The sequence below is a fragment of the Podarcis pityusensis genome, assembly GCF_964106645.2.
Source record: "Podarcis pityusensis genome assembly, chromosome: 17".
Lineage (NCBI taxonomy): Eukaryota > Metazoa > Chordata > Lepidosauria > Squamata > Lacertidae > Podarcis > Podarcis pityusensis.
This window is the reverse complement of record NC_138042.1, coordinates 16,081,095-16,100,648: the sequence shown is the minus strand read 5'-3', so window position 1 is coordinate 16,100,648 and position 19,554 is coordinate 16,081,095. Positions and strand designations below refer to the sequence as shown.

The following is a 19,554-nucleotide window of genomic DNA, read 5'->3' as shown; positions in this document are numbered from 1 at the left end:
ACTTACACAGAGCTCTTTCCCTAGCAAGATTTAACGTCTCACCGTCTGCCGTTTTGCAAGGTAGAGTCCCGAAAATCCCATCCTCTGAAAGATGCTGCCTTTGTAGTACAGAAGAGGTAGAATTCATCACACCCGTTTTATTTTTATTTCCCATTTTATGCAAAAATACGTGATAAGTATTTGGCCCCCTTATTGGAGGAAGGGGTTTATCTTCCAGGGTGTCTCGTCTGCGGAACAACTGTAGGGATGAAATTGTGGAGAAGGTGGAAAGATTTTTGAGTGACGCTATGAAATTACGTCACCATGGGTCCTAAGAGCCATCTTTGTACCTCACGATGTCTGGACACGTTTATTCTAAAGTATCTCCTACTATGTTTCGTTAACTGTGTTGTGTTCTTATCCATGTATATGATGCACTTTTTCTATGCCAGCAAAGGAGATGGATAATGTGTGTGTGTGTGTGTGTGTGTGTGTGTGTACACAGTGGTACCTCGGGTTAAGTACTTAATTCGTTCCGGAGGTCCGTACTTAACCTGAAACTGTTCTTAACCTGAAGCACCACTTTAGCTAATGGGGCCTCCTGCTGCTGCGCCGCCGCCGGAGCATGATTTCTGTTCTCATCCTGAAGCAAAGTTCTTAACCTGAAGCACTATTTCTGGGTTAGCGGAGTCTGTAACCTGAAGCGTATGTAACCTGAAGCATATGTAACCTGAGGTACCACTGTATCACAATCTGACTCTCCTTCTTTCTCAGCTATTGTGGGTACATCACTTTATGCAACATTTATCTCTGTATAAAGTAATCCTTTTTTGCTTTCCTCGTCATCCTGCCAGCAGCTGCAACCGTACCAGCATGAGGACTTGCCTCATGTCAGCCAGATGGGTGGGGTATAAATAATAAATTATGATGAAGATGATGATGATGAAAACTGCATGGACCAGGCCAAGGAACAACCTCCCATATCACCAAGGCTTCAGCGAGGACCTTCACAAGCACAATCTCCTGAGCATGAGGGATTAAAGGCCACCCACAGCCCTCTCAGCCATCCAGCGATGCAAGAAGTGCGCAAGGCAGAAGGCTATGGAGTGAGCACAAGGGAGTGCCGGATTTCAGGCCAGAGGGCTGGCCCCCCATTAGGAACAGAGTCTGGGAGAGGTTTGTGTGGAAGCATATGCTTTAAAAACGCTAAAAAAAAAATTGGACCTTCATAGACTGTGTGTGCAGGAGCTGTCCGTGGTGTTGCAGCTTCTGTCCTACCTTGTGGTCTTATTATGGGCTCCTCCGCAGGACCAAAACATGACACATTATTTTATTCTACCCTATTCTTTGTGTTCTAGTTATTTTGACACAAATGTTTTACATTTATTTTATTTTTTTGGAAAGGGAAAAAGGTCAGAAGGACAGATTTCCCCCCTTTAACTTTCCACAAACACCCCGACTACCACACGCAAAATAGTGAACATCCCTTGACAGATTCCATAGCTGCTAGAAGTTATCATGGAGTTCTCCAAAGATGGAAGACACAGAATCCCAGAGGTGTGCATTTGCTGTCCCTAAAACCAGCGGTTGTGTGGCTTTCAAATTTCACACATTTTGGACTTTAAAAATATCTGACTAAGCTATTTTTTTTTTAATCAGCAATGAGATATGACCAGCTATTGCTGGTGAACATAATTGTGTTTTTTTTAAAAAAAAAATCATGATACAATAAAATACGAACTAATCTTCAAAGAACTATAAAAAGAGAAAAACTAAAAGAATGGAAAACAGAATTAAAAATACAAAATACTCTCTCAAAGCTGTATCTTAACTTTTTTTAGTAAGATTTTTTTTTATATTGGTTTTACATGAATTTATACATAGTAACCTTAACTACTCCAAAACATGAAAATAAAAAGGTTATTTCGAAACTTTGGACATCTTCCCCTCCCTTCATGGGTTCCATTTCCAAATAATAATAATAATAATCTTTTCTGCATCTTTTCCCATTATCCATCTATTATAGAATCGTAGTTACCGAAATTCATTTCACATTACAAGTGTCATACAGGGGGGGAAAAGATGAGCCTTCCTAACTTGCCTGGGAGCCCCCCTCTCTTCTCATAGCCGCTCACCCTGTGAGATCTCTCCTTTCCTTCCTCTCACAAAGGGTCCTTCAAATTAATAACAAGCAAGCACGTAAAATTTGCCAATCAGTCTTACTCTGACAGCACTGAAGACCATGGTTTTGCAACAAACTTAAAATACAAGTGAGGCAAGACCAGTGCCATGTAGTACTTGGGCCTGACAAGATAGAATAACATAAACTCGTGGCATAGTGGGCATGATTCATACAAATTTAAGTCCCACTGATTTCCAGGGGAGAGCAAGGGGATGTTGGTGATCTTTTGGACTAGGGAACTGCAGGTTTGAAATACCTGTTCAGCTTCTGGGTTGGCCAAATCACATTTACTCTGCCTAAATGAGTTACGGGTGAAGGGAGGCATACGAAGGAGGAGCAGGAGGAGGAGAAGAATGTGATCTAAAGTTGGGGTTCCATTTAAAACTCACATAATTCTTGTTTAATACAGCTGTGTTGGTTTCCAGACCCAAAGGTGTGTTTAAAGCCCTAAATTACTTAGGCCCCAAATACCTCAAAGACCATCTCCTTCCCTTTGGAACCTCTCAGGTACTAAGATCAGCAGAGGGGGCCCTCTGAGCAGTACCACTGGTCTACAAAATTCAGGGGGTGGCAGCCTGGGAGATGGCATTCTCTGTGAGAGCCCCTAACCTGTGGACACACTTATTTACCCCTGCCTTTGACACCATATATGTAGATGGACCCACCCTATTCTCTTGACTGTGGTTTGGCTTGACTGATTCTAACAATGTATTTTTAAAATGCTGCAATCCTGTCCTGGGACCTCATGGTGAAGGGTGGGTAAGATATCAAATAAACAAAGTTTGCAACACCCCATGTACAGCACCCTGAGATCCTAGAGGATTGTAACCTTTTGAAAGTGACGGAGATGATAAACAAAATAGATAAAGGATGGGCACGCAACCCCTCTTCCAATGAAATTAGTAGGACTTTTCTTCCTCCACCCTATCCTTAAAACCAGACTTTAAAAATATATTTGATGATTCAGCAAAAGGGGGGGTTACAAGAATCACTAAGAGTGAAGTACACAATAATACAGGCTGGATAGTGAAAGTAACATTGCCAGGAATGTTATTTGCCAGGTGGATTTCGGAGTAATGGGGGTGCTGTGGTGGGGGATCCTACCCTCTACCCACCCCCATAAGTTAGAGCTGTGTAGAGAGTAAAGCAAAACATACCTTCCAGCTCATGCCCTGAGTTATAGATTATCTAGGTCATTGTGCCACCACTTATGAGAGTGAACCACCATGAAGATTTTCACTCAACCAGTTCAGAATATACCACCTTCTTTCTGCTATCCAGGCTCTGAAAGACAGACTCTGGTATGTTTGAATTTCCACCAAACTCTGGCGTACTGGTTGCTTCTTATGTGCAATGTGAGCTCCAAGCACAACTGTAGTATAAACAAATATGGTCCTACCATGAGATAATCTAAGGCAGGGTGGTTTAATATCCCCCCCCCATGGAACAATGGGGAGTTGGCATGGACTGCACTTGCTATAAATTCAGATTAAGGCCAAGTCTTTGCCAAGAGGCAGGGAACATGAGTTGGATCCATTAACTTATTCTAGATCCAACTCCATGCTCCAGAATTTAAGTTCAGAATAACTTAGGTTCTGCTGAAATCAGTAGGATAAGTTAACCGTGACGTCAATGGGAGCAAAGTTCAACTAGCTTAGCCTAGCTCCAGCTAATAAAATATATATTTAACGCATGCAGCTTTCAGCTTGTTTCCAGAACTCATACTGAGGACTACCCACATGGTAATGATTTTAAAAGCATTGCTCTGCCTCATCACAAGAAAGGGCAACAGTCATCCATCAGTGCCAGAAACAGCCCTGAAGCATGACTGACAAGGATCTGGAAAACTCATCTCATTAAGATTGCCTGGAGTTGCATGGCAACCACGCGTTTAAATACCATGCCCAGGAAAGGAATGTTAGCAACTGGCAAATGGTTATTAAGACCTTCAGGGTGCAAGGCAGGTTTCCATAGCAACAGCCACACTACCACTTCCTCTTTCAAGGCAGCTGGAACCATTAGCTTGACGCAACTGCTATCCTATGCACAACTGATCTCTTAGTGCAACCTTAGTAGCAAATTTCAACAGTCTGCTTGGACACAGCTTCAGCTTTGAGTTCAGTTTTGAGTCTAAACAATATTGTGGCGAAAGACATGGAAAGATTCTGCCTCAGGTACCAAAATGTGTCGGGCTGGCCCTAGATCTAAATATCTTGTTGAACTACTCAATTGTGAGAACTGAAATAGGCTAGAATATGCTACTTTGAATGCACGCTGCACAATACTCATTTCTTCCACTGTCATTCAATGCCATGTGTTGGAACAACAGGAACCTCCACTGTTCTGTTGTCTACAGAGAACAAAGCAAGCATGCATATGGCATAGTGCACTTCTTCTGATGTCAGATAAACTTACAACGGGTATGTAGGTGTCAATATGTAAAAGTAATTAAGGAATTGATATTTTATATGCACACATTGAGGTAAACATGACAAGGAGAAACAGAAAGGAAAGTAGTTCTTACCATGCGCCACCCATCCATGTTTACACTGATCGCAGGTTCTCAAGTTTATCTTCCCCGGTTGGAAACATTCACACGTACAATTTACCAGTGTGCAGCGTATGGCCTAGAAGGAGAAAAAGAAAACCAACTTCTATAAACATCTTACTAGACGAATAATCACATAAGAAGTAGAATTTTTTATAACTCGCTGCATGTCTAAGGGCCTTCACGTGCATTATGTTAACATGTACTGCTTACATCAGAACCTGGAGGGTGGGAGGTCAGAATCATCATCCTATATTGCCTGGTAAAGAATAACAGCAGGCGATTTGGCAAAATTCAAGATTCAGATGAGATTTGAACTTCCAGGTTCAGAACAGTTAACCTTCTTAGCCACTACACCAGGGCTCTGGAACCTGCAGGTGTTGTTTTGACTCCAACCATCATGAGCCCTAGCATGGCCAATGGTCAGAGATAACAATGTCTGGGGAGCCACAGGTTCAGATCTCAACACATATTCAGAGAACTATTTGGAACCTTGGCTATTATCAGAGAAATATGCAGCATTGTTTTGTTTTGTTTTGTGTTTTTAAAAAAATCTTTAAATATATGCTTTCAGAATATTTGTCATTTTCATTTCCCTACTGTATATATAACAAAATGTAAAACAAAAATTGACATGAAATGGCGTGCTCTATTTTCATCTCAGGGGAAGGGGGCTGTCATAAACAATAACTTTTTTGTTGTCACAGAACAATTCCAATTATAGGATGCATTAAGCCATCACCATCGTGAAAATGAATAAACACACTTAAATAATGTAGACCCAAGTCCCCATTTGGTTTATAAGTGTAGAAGACAATGTGCGTGTTGTACAAATTTCAGCTTTCCAAATGCCCGAAGGATGGTTGTTGTTTTTAAGCTAGTTATCTCTTAACACTGTAACATGTCATTTTTGTTGTAACTAAGAATGAAGTACATACTGAAATATACATAAATACGGAGCAAAGGTCTCTCCACTCCATTGAAGAAGAAGAAAGTTCTCAAGTTTCTTTTTTGGAAACTTGTGAAATATTTAATTCAGTTAAGCATCACAATGGCCACTGGCTCCATGTGTTCCCTAAGCACCAATACAATGATGGAGATAGAGAAGAGAATTGATTCAGGAACCATACAGCAAATTTCATTTGCTGCATCACTTGTACAAGGCACAGCTGTTCAACTTTTGACAATTTGATGTGCCCTTTAGAAACATGTCCCCCACCATCTGAAAATGAAATATAAGTGGGTAAGATTGAAACACATACGGTATGAAAAGAAATATTACTTTGGAAGGGAAAGATGGATAATTTCTTTAAACTATAAAGCAAATACATAAATAATGACCAAGACGCTCTCTTTTTAGGCCAAGACCTCAGTTTTTTAATAGTTCTATAGATGACCTGTGCTCCCTAAACTACTAGTAGTAAATTTATGGCATGCATTTAAGCTTAATTTGCACACATATTTTTGAAATGGAGGGTATTATATTCATCATTCACACATTAACAATGTACTGTAACTACTGGAAATGCCAGGAAATGATCACTCTACCAATTTAGATGCAACCAGTGATTACTTTAGGGTCATAGGAAGGAGGTTTGGTACCTGCACTTGCAAGAACATCAGAATTCCCCGAATGCAGCAGCAACTGATTTATGGAAATGCAAATCACCACATTATAGGAAATAACCACCATTGTCTTGAAACAGTGGTTTTAGCTGCAATCTTTTATATATACACCTACTCACTCAGGCATCCCACTGCACTTGGGAGAGATCTACCTCCAAGTATAGATAGTTTGTGTCACACCGTTTATTACTTAAAGTTATAGGCCAGGAGAAGTTTTGCTGGCCTGTTGCAGATTGTTGGCTTTGCAAAACTGCAACCCTCTGACACAGCTAAGCCCACTCCGTTTAGTCCACAGGAGTTCAAAAGCAGCATTTGGGTAGCAGAGGCAGGCAGTGGGGACATCCCTCTTGTACATGCATAGTGCCCCACATATCTCACAGCTCATGACCTTGCATGATATTACCAGCCCCATTCAAATAAATCCCATGGCATCCCTGTGAGCAAATAAGCTCAAAACAGGGGTTATTTGCAAATGCATAGATCATGTTTGATTAATTTTTTCGGTTGTTCTCCAATTAAAATCTGACTGCTTTTCCTTACATGATTTCCGACAAAGGTATATTTTCTACATGCCTTTTGCTTTTCTCTCTTCAGCTGCTGCTTCATATCAGACTCTAAAAGGTATTGCTGGATGCAAGCGCACAGGGGTGGGTGAGTTTGCTGTATTGCACCTGACAGTTAAGAGTTTATCAACCAACGTCAACCGACCAACTGTTCATTAGCAAGGTTGTAAAACATCATTGTACCTAACGGTAATTAAAGGAATTAGAAATATGAAATATAAGGGCACCCACGAAATTGCTGAGTAGGCAAGAATAATATATGTGATTGCGAGTGACCAGACGAAGCAGGGAGGGTTCTACCGAAAGGTCTCTCTGTGTTCAATACTTTATTGACTCAGTAATATATCAGATCTCCCCTAGTCAGTAATGGTGTCTTTCTCTAATATGTTCATTAATTAATGAACTCAGTAATTAATTGCAACTGCAAAAGGGCAGAAAGCATTACGGAGTGCAGCTCCTTCTACTAACAAATGCTTTCTTTCAAATTCAGTTTTTAGCACATATTTCACAGTTTCCTGATTTTTATCTTACAAGTGGGTGCAGCAACATCACCCCATTACAACTGTGAGCCTTGCTAAATTATCTCTATATTGAAAGTTCAGAATAATTTTCAACATACTCCACCTCTCTCCTCTTTCTTTCATTTTTTGTTTTTGAAAAGATCATTTGGTTGGTTATTAAAATTAGATTCAGGCTGATATGCAGTGTGTGTTTTTTTAGTTCAACATTACAGTTTATTGTCTGAATTCCAAATGACTCATTTAGCTATGTTTAAAGTTATTAAAGGGGGGGGGGCTTCCTCCTTCATTTGTGTTTCATTCGCATTGTTCACAAGAACAAACATTCAAGGAGATTTCAGGTCAACATTTAAGACCTCTCAATCACCTTATATCAGGTTTCAACAATAAATTATATAACATCTGAAAATGCTATAAGGTTGCAAGGTGAATGACAGGAAATTACTGTAATCACTTGCATCCTGATCCTAAATACATTTACTTGAGCATCTGTTTCATTGATTTTTTTATCATCTATTTCCAAATAAGTATGGTGACTAAGAACCACTTTTCTTATGTAAACATTGACATAGCTCTTCATGGTGAAATGTAACAATAATTCTAAAACAAACAGTCCAATGCTAACATAACCTTAGCATCACCATTCTTTAACATGGCCAAAAACCAGTCAATTAAATGTCAAGTGTATTTGAACCCAAATGACAGTAATGACAGGGCGAATTTGCCCCTCCCCCAAACTTTAAGATGCATAATTTTTGCTACGGACCATCCAATCACCAACGAGATGCGCCATCTTTGATTAACATTATCCAGGGGAACAATTATATCGGGTCCCTGTGTTTACCCAAATAAGAAAGTGTTCCGAATGAACAGAAACAATTATGAAAACTAGAGAGCTATTATTTGGTAAACAGAAACTTGTTTATAAAAATTGGCATCAGAGGGAGAGGGGGCTGGGAGAATGGCAATTTCCAGAATGTTCTGTATCACCTGTAAAATATAAGTAACAATTTTAAAAACTTTAAAAAATGGGATGAGAGAATGTATTTAGCACAGCAGGAGCTTGTACATTGCTGCGGCAGTGGGGGTAAGATAACTTTTTCTTGTCAAAGTCCACATGTCAACAGTGGGTGAGTCCTAGACTAGTTGTGTGTGGAGTCATAGCCATAGCTGTCAACTTTTCCCTTTTCTTGTGAGGAATCCTATTCGGAATAAGGGAATTTCCCTTAAAAAAAGGGAAAGTTTGGCAGCTATGGCCATGGCCCAAATGCTCAGGCCTTGACCCCAAAGTAGGCTGGAGGCCCCTTGTTCTTCCTCTCTGTCCTGCCACTACTTTTCCTGTCTTTTGCCCCAATTCCCACCCCCCTCCTCCTCCTTGCCATCCATAAGAAATTGGGTTGAGGACAAGCTACAGATTTCCAACAAGCAGTAGCCTGGCAAAACTGAACTGAGTCGAAAATGAAAATCTCAAATGACCTTTTGTAACGTGATGCAGTATTTTATTTGATTTCTTGAATTGGTTTTCAAAAGCTGTAAAAAGGGGGGAGCACTGAGAGGTTGTTACACACACACACACAATTTCAAGATGGGCTTCCAAGAAAGATTTTTTTTTTTTTTAAGCACTCACTGTATATAGCTTTGGTAGATGATGGGAAAACCTTTGGGCCCCCAAAGTATAGGTGCAGCCTAAATTACATTACTTCACACACAAATAAAAGGGTATAGCCCACTAGATGCAGATTTGAGAAAATGGTCTCTATCTCATCTCTGGGCTTAGCTAGGGAACAAACCAAGGGCTGTGAGCAGAATCACCATGGCGAGGTTCAAAACCTGGATCACAGTCCAGGTGATTAGATGTGGGAATCAAGTGTAGAAGCGTTTTAAGTCGCCATTATGGAAGATATTAAAAAAGAACTGTCAAAACAAATTTAAAAAGATTAGCTATGACTGCCGAGGAGCATTGTAATGAGATTTACTACCAATATAAATAAATCCCACCTGCATAACTGGCCTGCATTCACTTAAGAGTAAAACACAAGATCTTTTTTTGCTGACTCAGACTGGAAGAGAGAAACTAAACACTACCACCACCCAAGGAGATATTACGGAGGAAATGTATAGATGTACTACAAGCGGAATGTGAAGGCAGATTCAGGGTGCAATAAGCCAGGGCCCCCAAGAAGCATTAGGTTCTGCCATGTAAATAATCCACAAGTAGTTAGAACATCAAATAAGTTTTCTAGACATAGACCTTACACAGTGTTTCTTGCATTTCCAGTAAGATTATAAATGTCTCCAAGGAACCCTTATAATATCAATGGAAAAGTCATAATTCCATCTAAATCCATCCCTATGCTAGTTATATGGCAGATCCACTTTCCCTTTAAAAACCCTATTTCCACTAAAATCATGTTTAAAGACAAGAAGACAATCTAAAATAAGCCCTGTGATTTCATTAAGCACCAAGGATTTTTAGCAGTGCTTCCTATCTTTGGGTCTAACTCAAGGGTTTAGAAATGCTGTTCGATATCATATTACAATATGTTAGCATTAGTGGTAATGGTAGCTTTTCAATAACGGGGGCAGCGGGGAGGGGAGGCCTGGTGGCCTGAGAATGAACAAATCAATCCAGTATTAATTGATTGAAATGCTGGTGGTGGCAGGGAGAAGAATTGATGTACTGATACGGCTGTTGATGAAATTACTCTAGTTTGTGCTGTAATATGGGAGGAAAGGAAGAATTGATAAAATGAGCCTGATATCAATTGTTTGAAAAGCAATAGATAATAATAAGAGTCCTATAACCGGAGGTCACACGAAGGTCATTTATTCCAACTGCTGATACAAAATACAAAACAAGGAAACTCCCATAGATAGATTTTGATTTGGGAGACAGTATTTTGTTTAATCCATGTGGGATTTCATTGCATAATCCTAGTGGAAGTGGGGAGGAGGTTAGCCACAGAAGCCTGGAGAGAGGGAATTCGGAAAGGCAAGCGAAGAAAGTCTGTGGGAGGGAGGTAGAGCCATTCCCTTTGGTTGGGCTACGGTTACCCTGTTATTAATCTGAGATCAAAATGACTATGTTTGCACACCAGGCAAACACCTTTCAAATTCAGCAACTGACCGAGTGGGCAGGTACAGTGCACATGTAAACTCTTGAAACACAATCCTTGACCTTGGAAACGCGAAGGTCCTGAACTACACACTACCTCTGTGCCTGGGATGGAATTATGGTTCACGGATATTCAGAGTGTTAAGATTTTACACAGCTCTGTACAACTTAATTCTGGAATACGAGCAAGTTAACATTGCACGTTTTTAAACCATACTTTGAAGGCACACATTTCATAGAATCATAGAATTGTAGAGCTGGAAAGGACCCTAAGGCAATGCAGGGATTTCAGCTAAAGCATCCATGACAGATGGCCACCCAACCTCTGCTTAACAACTTCCAGTGAAGGAGATTCCACCACCTTCCAAGGGAGACCGTTCTGCTGTCTAATTGCTCTTACTCTCAGAAAGTTCTTCCTGATGTTTATTTGGAATCTCCCTTCTTGTAACTTGAATCCATTGGTTCTTGTCCTAGCGTTCTGGAGCAGGAGAAAACAAGCTTGTTCCAACCTTCATGTGACAGCCCTCTAAAGATATTTGAAGATGGCTATCATATCTTCTCTAAGTCTCCTTTTTCCATAAACATACCCAGCTCCCTCAAATGTTCCTCATCAGGCTTCGAAGCAACGCAAGGAAGTGCTGTACTGATTTTAGAGGCTCCTTAAGTAGAACAGTATAATTCATTACCCTGCATTTCAGCACTGCTAAATACTCCGGAGCCTTGCTACATCCCTTGTTTCCCAGTATCAGTCAGATATACCTTGTGAGGGGTTCAGTGCATCTTAGTGCTATATCAGTAGTTTTACATCATATTATATTAGTATTGTTTCTGACTTGTATTTATTTTCACTAATACAATTTGAAAGGTGCTAATATCATTATATTTCTCTGTGGCATTCATGAAAACAATACTAATATGATATGATGGCAAGAATACTAACAACACGTAAGACGGCTGATGAGATAACAAAGGTACTTTCAGTGTGGGAAAACATGTAGTAGAGAAATGTTTTACAAAACCATGCACAACTGTTCTTCGGGGAGAAGCAGGGAAATGAAAATGACACTGGGGAGTAGAAGAAAGGGAAAGATAAAATGCCATTTGAAATCCTCTATCAGTACTAAGAAGCCCTGTAGTCAGACTCAGGGAAAAAAACAAAAACACCCCATGCAGTTATTTCTGGGAAATGTTCTAAGAGAGAATCAAGTGCGCAGCAGTTGGGAAAATGGTGAAATCCATGTCAGGAATTATTAGGAAGGGGACTGAAAGTAAAATGGACTGTTATACAAAACTATAGTGAGACTGCACTTGGAATACTGTGCACAGTTCTGTTGACTTCAACTTGTAGAGGTGGAAAAGGTCAGAGAGGAGCAACCAAAATGATGCGAGGAAAGGTTACAATACTTGGAGTTTTAGGGGGCAGAAAGGCGGGTCAGGGAACATGATATAGGCATATAAAAATATGTATGGTGCAGGGACGCGGGTGGCGCTGTGGGTTAAACCACAGAGCCTAGGACTTGCTGATCAGAAGGTCGGCGGTTCGAATCCCAGCAACGGGGTGAGCTCCCGTTGCTCAGTCCCTGCTCCTGCCAACCTAGCAGTTCGAAAGCATGTCAAAGTGCAAGTAGATAAATAGGTACCGCTCCGGCGGGAAGGTAAACGGCCTTTCCGTGCGCTGCTCTGGTTCGCCAGAAGCAGTTTAGTCATGCTGGCCACATGACCCGGAAGCTGTCTGCAGACAAACGCTGGTTCCCTCGGCCTATAGAGTGAGATGAGCGCCGCAACCCCAGAGTCGGTCACGACTGGACCTAATGGTCAGGGGTCCCTTTACCTTTACCTATGGTGCAGAGAAAGTGGATAGTCTTCTCGTAATAGTATAAATAGGACCCATCCAAGTAAACCGATTGCTAGAAGATTCAGGCCCAATAAAAGAAGATACTACTTCACACAGGAACCTGTTTCCACAACACGTAGAGATTTTCATCAATTTGGATGGCTTTCAATGACTTCTAGCCAGTGCTATTTTTCTAGAGAAAGAGGCCCCGTCTTTATGATGGAAATAGCGCTCACCTGAGAGGTTCCAGAACTGAGTTCTGGAGAATAAAGGCTGGGGGGGGGGAGCCCTGCTTCTGGTCATGACGACAATGAACTACTTTCCCTGTGAGAACAGGATGCTGAAATAAATGGGCCTTTAGTCCGATCCAGGAGTATTCTTCTTATGTGCACTGATTCAGCAAACCTACATTAAAAATATAACAGTTGCTCTTTCTATTTGTTGCAGAAACATGACAAAACCCTAATCTGGAGTTCTCTATTCATATAAATTTATTGAAGATTTCCTTATTGCGTGTGCACACACACACACACAAAAGACCGCTTGCTCTGCTGAAATAATAGGCTACAACACAGGTAGCAAAATACAATGGAAGACACTATTGTGTGGCACAGTAAGACGAGCCTCCTTTTCCTATGTGCACTGCATGTTTGCGCTGCCCATTTGCACTCCACACTACGCATGTTTTACAGCACAAAACATTAGGTAACCATACTGTACATTGCCAAACATGATTACTGCATAAAAGATGGAGCAGCAATTAGCCGGTGTGGTCAAATGGGGCTTTGACCTGGGTTTAAATGAGGAGGGGTGGGTGATTAGTCTATTTCTGCTCTACATCATTTCATAATCATAACTTTGTGTTTAGACATATATTATTCAATACCTCCTCCGACAAAATAAGCATTTCTAAATGTATTTTCTCTCCAAATGCACTTTTCCGAAGATGTTTCTCAATATCACTTTTTGCTTGTTTTTTTTAACTGAATCCTAGTAACGCAAACAATTAACCTGGACTAGGAAAATCCTTGCGCTGAATTTTCTCTCTCTCTTGGTCATCAAAATGTCCATTCCTTGACTCACTCTGGCTCAAAAAATGTCAGAAGCTTCACTGCCACAAATGCAATATGATATAAATGTATGGATAAAAAAATTGTCTTGGGAAGACGGGCTGGAGAGCCTAGCGCCGTAAACATTAACCCCTAACACCCCAAACATTTCCCAACACTTTAGAAAGATTAAAGTTGAAAGACTCTGCAAAGTGCCTTAAATCCATAAATTACACTGTATTGAGATTAATGTATCTCTTATTTCTGACCCCCCCTCCAAAAAATTGACTTTTTGATTACTAAATTTTGATAATTAATATACCATTTTAAGCGCTCCCTTATTATTGTTAAGTGCTTCCTTATTAATTTGGCAGACTGTGGAAAAGCCAAGCAATAACATTTTTGCTAACGAGGTACATTAGAAATTGACATTGTTCCTGTCTTCCAAACTTTGACATGAAAAAGAATGCGATTCCAGTAATTGCAAAAGAGACAGTTAAAACTTTACTCCATGGTCAGAGCAGAATGTTATTATGTGTAACTGCTTATTAAAAATAACCCTTATTGGTTCTCTCTAAAGGATTTTCTTTTATACATAGTTTTATCCTATAATTTTGTCCCTGTTGGGCATGCTGCCTAAATTTAAACACAAACAGTCAAGCAATGAAGAAACATTAACACATTTACTGTGAACAAAAACTCCCAGTTGTACAGTGAAATTTTAATACATTTCAACTTATCTCTTTTACTAATGGGGAGAGTACAAACCCTGCAGGAATTCGCTCTGCAAACTGGTAATTACAGTAGACTCACTTCTTAAATAAATATATATGGTGCATAGGTACACTCAGTCAAGAACCGCAGCTGCCCTTTTGATGTAAGTTACAATATAAATATTTGTGGGAGGAAATATTATGAAAATCTACAACAATTCTAAAGGAATACATTATTTTTTGGGAACGTATCCTTTAACTGTTCTTATGTGCACATACAGTATTTATCAAATACATTTGCTTGCTTGAGCTCAAAACCTATAAGCATGTTTTTTTCATTCTTAATTCTCCCCCCCCCAAAATAGAGCAGCATTCTAAATACATTTGCCACTGGTTCAGAATGAGTGCTTCCAGTCCAAAGATATGAAGCTGTATTGCTACAAATATGCAAATATTTTGTCTCCTCTTGTATTCTTTTGGGCTGGGATTTTTACATACAGATGTGTGTCTCATGTTGTATTATCTACAGTATTTATCTTTTTTTCTGGAAAAAAAATATTCGAAATTTCCAACGTAACACAAATTAAAACTAATTAATTATTTGTCCCTTCTGGACTTCCCCCCCACCCCACCCCTGGTTTCCACTTCTCCCTTTTGCTTCATTACACATATTATCTTTACCATTCAATCTCAAGTCCATTTAATAACCTTAAGACATGGTACTTTATAGATGCTATATCAATCCTGCTAATGTTTTTAACTCTTTACAATTAAATTTAAGGTATTCTATAATTTTTTTCCAGGCTTGTACAAACTTTTCTTCATCTTGGTCACTGATCTGCCCAGTCATCTTTGCCATTTCAGCATAGTCTATCATCTTTGTTATCAATTCTTCCTTCGTTGGAACTTTCTCTTCCTTCCGATCTAACAACAGTACAGTCATATCTCGAGTTGAATGCGCTTCGGGTTGAGTGCGTTCGATTTGCGCTCCGCAGCAACCTGGAAGTAACGGAGAGCATTACTTCCGGGTTTCGCCGCTCGCGCATGCACGGACACTCAAAATGATGTCACGCGAATGCGCGGTAGTGGCAAAACGTGACCCGCGCACGCTCAGACGCGCCGTCGCTTCTTGCGTTCCATTCGGGATGCGAACGGGGCTCCGGAACGGATCCCGTTCGCATCCCAAGGTCCCACTGTATTTATCTATCATTATCCATCCAACTATCTATCACCCATTGCAAGAAGATAAAGGTCACTGCAAGGAGCTTTCAGAAATATAGCCATCTAGTAAAGTTTGAGTCAGCTAGGATGAAATCCGGCAAACTTCACATGAGCAGAGAAGCCTGTATGTCTTTCTCATTGGAGTCTCCTTACCCTGCTAAACTGCCTCTAAGGAGATGTAAGATTAATACTACTACTACTACTACTACTAATAATAATAATAATAATATACCACCCTATACCCACAGGTCTCAGTCCCCTGTTAAAAGGATGTTGACATTGTTCCTTTAATTTTTCCATCATCCAAACTGTAAGACAGAAAGATAAATTGGGCAAACGTGAATCTCATAGCTATCACATTCTTGCACACAAACATCTTTGTGTACTATCCAATCCTGCAAATATGCAATAAATCGCTGCAAGGTTAAATAATGTGAATGTGATGAGGGAGACGGACTCCAATGCCCTTTCTGTCTGAGAATAGGTGAAAGGGGGCTGTGAGGATGCCTCAAAACAGTAAGCATTTTTACTAAAAAAAAATGTGGGAGTTCCACAAAACAACGAATGGGATCTTGCATTGCAGATCCAGTTGTACCAGATAATCCTGGTGGTCCCTTCCAACTCTATAATTCTGTGATCCTGTGATGATAGCATCATAGAGTTGGGGCCACAAGGGGCATCTAGTCCAACCCCCTGCCATGCAGGAATCTTGCCCACAGCAGTCCCCTGGGTGGGCTTGAACCACCAACTTTCTGCTTAACAGCCAGACTCACTAACCCATTCTAGATAAATAATTGAAAACTAAAAGGACAACTCGGGAGGTCCAGCAGTGAGAGGTCACACATTGTGGTCGCCCAGAAGTTGGGCCATCCATCACTTGGTATGCAGTGGTGAGATAAGTAAACCAGGCCCTCTTTGAGAGAATACACTAAAACGTTTCTTTCATGAAGAACCCTTGCTCCCTGAAACTCAGATCAGTTTTATTGCGTTAGTGTTTTGAATCAAGGCTCTAACGCCATTTGTGTGTGGTCACTAATTGGGGGGGGGGCAAGGGTACAGCTTTACAGCATTAGGATTCATTGAGGGTGAAAAAACCCTGCCATTTTGGAAGAAGGAAAAGCATTTGCACAAGAAAAAGCATGCCAATCGATTATGGGAAAACCTGGCCCTGAAGCACCAAGAAACCAGTTGTGTACAGCAGCAACAGCAGCACCCCCTTCCATATTTATGAAGTGTAAAGGTGAAGGGCATTCTGCTGAGATTAATACAAATAAATGCACACAATTATTCATTTAGCTCCAACAACCAAGCTTCGTTACAAACAGTTGCTTGTTTATATGTTTGTGGTGGAAAGCAGCCAGCCTTCTTCCACATTATTGTCATCCTAACCTCTTGGCAGCAGCAAATGGAGCAGAGAATATCAAGAACTGCTCAATCTTTTACTTGTGACTCTAGATGATTTACACACAGAGACAGACAGAAACACCAACAAAACTCTGAGCTCTTCCACAATTTATAACAATGACTTCTATGTTGGGTCAAAAAGCACCCAACTTGGTTGACGAAAGCCAACAAGCCTTCTTGCTTGGTTAGAAAGGGAAAATTTGATTCTGCAGGAAGCATTCCTGCTACTGATGTCACTTTGTTGCTGTTGCTCCTGTACACAGATAGCATATTGCCACAAATATAAGCTACACCCGAATATAAGCCATACCTTTACAATTCATTTGGGGGGGGGGGGGAGGTGAGAAAGACACTACCCAAATATAAGCTGCTCCCTTAAAATTCCACAGGCACTCACACCCGTTCCGTTTTACCACGTCTGTTTCAGCAGCAATATCGTAAAAGCCAGTTTTTGTAAGGTCGCGAATTTAAGCCTCACTTTAACTTTTCATGGTCAGAATTTGGAGAAAAAAGTGAGGCTTATATTCAGGCCAATATGATAGTTTACCAGGCCACTTCTATGGGCTGAGTCCCATCGGACCTAGGACTGCTGTTTTGTAAAAATAAAGTATTATTTATCAAACACCTATAGCCTCTGCCTTCAGGTGTACTCTAAAGTAGACATGCAGACATAGCACAGGAAGAATCTAAGAGAGGGTGAAAGGAACTTGAACATAAGGGGTTAAAACCAATGAGAAGAGAGATGATAGAAGGAAGGTGAAACTGTTCAGTTAGGGGGAAAGCAGGTCAGAGTGGGGGGTGGAGTTCAGTCTGATGGTTTTTCTTCTCTTTTAATTATTTTTGGAAAGTTTTTTGTTTTTTTTACCTATTGAGGATAGGTAGAAAAGAGAAATCCTAAAGTAAAATATGGGAAACGGGAGGGAAGAAGAAAGAAGATGGTGTCAGCAAGAAGAACAAAGGGAATGAGGATGAATAAAGACAGGCAGAAGAAGAAAATATAAGTAGGGGAGAGGAAGAGGGCCAAGAAATTTAAATTAAGACAGCTGTAGTAAGGCTTGCTGCATGGCTGCACACTTTATATTGTGGAAAGGCCAAAATGTTTCGGGGGGGGGAGAGATTTTTGTTTACATCTGTGGCTCTTCACAGACATGATGCCATGATTTTATGTAGCCAATCAGACTTGCCTACATGACAACATCACTGAGGCCAACTCAGAGAACTGTGTTTACTCTGTATTGGCTTAGCTTGCCCTCGGCAATATCATAAAATATGATTGGATGTGAACAATTATTATTAGATAACAGACACTTCCATCTCCTTTCAGTCCAGTCCTCACAAAATTCCTTGAAATGGGGTGGGTGGATCCCAGTGAGCAGTGGATCTTTCCATAGTGAGTGGGAAAGTTGTGCAGGGGGCTAAGTAATTATGGTCCCTGATCATAATAAGGTTTGACCTTCATTCAAGCAGACATGAATCAAAGCTCCCTTCAGACCCTCCTGATGCAGCGTGGGACAGTCAGAGACTAAGTGAGTGAGACCAGTATTCAAAGAGATGCCTCTTTTTGTGCCTGCCTCTTGCCTTTCCTGTTCAGGCCATAGCTGTCAAGCGTCCCTTATTTGGTGGGACAGTCCCTTATCCCAGCGCCGTGTCCCGCTGCTGTCCCTTATTGATGATGTCCTTTAAATTTCCCGGGTTTCAAAGGAAGCAGCTCCTCTCCCTCCCTCCCTGCCGGCCAGGGAGGAGGGAGGCTCCAACTGTATTGCTTGGCTGTGTTGCTCACCCAATAAGAAGTCTAAGAACGACTGGGGGTGGAGCTTGCATGCCTTGTGCTGATCAAATCGGCTGTGTTGCCTGGGAACTCGCCTTTGCTCAGCGCTTCCCAGCGGAGAGGTGACGGTGGTTTTCCTTGAGGCTTGAGGCTTTGTTTGGCTGCTGGCTGGGCTTTCTGCCTTTGGCTCGGAGGGGCTCAGAAGCTGAACATACCTGTGCCTGGAAAATCCCTTATTTTGGCTGCTGATCCCTTATTTTCAAGGCTGCTGGTCCCTTATTCTGTAAGTTGACAGCTATGGTTCAGGCCAATGACCGAACTTGGTTTATTATGGTCATAAAAGAGCTACAATTTTAGTAATCACAATGCCCCGCATAGTGCTTGCCTGTGGCTGCCAAGTCTGCTCACAGAGCTTATCAGAAACATAGTTTATTGATATTTCCCAGGTGGAAAGGTTTGATGATGCACACAAAAGGACCATGCTACAATGACTCTACAAAATGGACTTATGGTGAATCTAGTCCAGGACTTTCAACTGCTTTTGAAATTTTCTAGTCCGTAGACTTTCTCAGTCCTACTGTCTGAGCTCATTTGACCCAAGATGCCTTGATCTTCTTTACTCAAATTCGGTTCCCCACCACTGTGCCCCATTCCCACCCCCATATATCAGTCATTCAGATTTCAGGTGCAAGCCAAATGTTTAAATGTTTTTGCCAATTCCCCCTGCTACCCCAAAATCACAAAATTCGTTTGGATTCTGGTAGTCAGGCACCTATTAGCTGTGCTCTTCAGGGAGCGATCCTCTCTTCATTATAACTTGTTGAGTGCTGTTTGGTTTCTCACTGACACATTGACGACAGTGTATGCATTTGGTGATACAGGATGCATAATAATTTTAATTAAAGAAAACAGAATTACTAGGAAGACAAGAGGAAAATGATTTGTAGTGTCAGGGATTAGTCATAATTTAATAACCTTTTTACAACTTCGCAACATAAACTCGCCAGAAAAAAGTTGTCGTTTTTAAAAATCAC

The 19,554-nt window shown here is 40.9% G+C and overlaps 1 protein-coding gene across 12 annotated transcripts in view; it reads right to left on the bottom strand.

Moving 5' to 3' along the window:
• BNC2 (basonuclin zinc finger protein 2) overlaps positions 1-19,554 on the bottom strand; it is a 411,204-nt gene that overhangs the window by 138,405 nt on the left and 253,245 nt on the right. For 11 of the 12 annotated variants that reach the window (XR_013980932.1, XM_080987732.1, XM_080987728.1 and 8 more), the window contains one exon: positions 4,686-4,788. Coding sequence is in view for 10 of the 12 variants with exons in the window: in XM_080987732.1 (XP_080843858.1) it covers positions 4,686-4,788 (103 nt within the window). In the remaining 2 variants the exon portion in view is untranslated. Of the gene's footprint in view, positions 1-4,685; positions 4,789-9,414; positions 9,452-19,554 lie in introns of those variants that run through there. The other variant, XM_080987731.1, reaches the window with a different exon arrangement.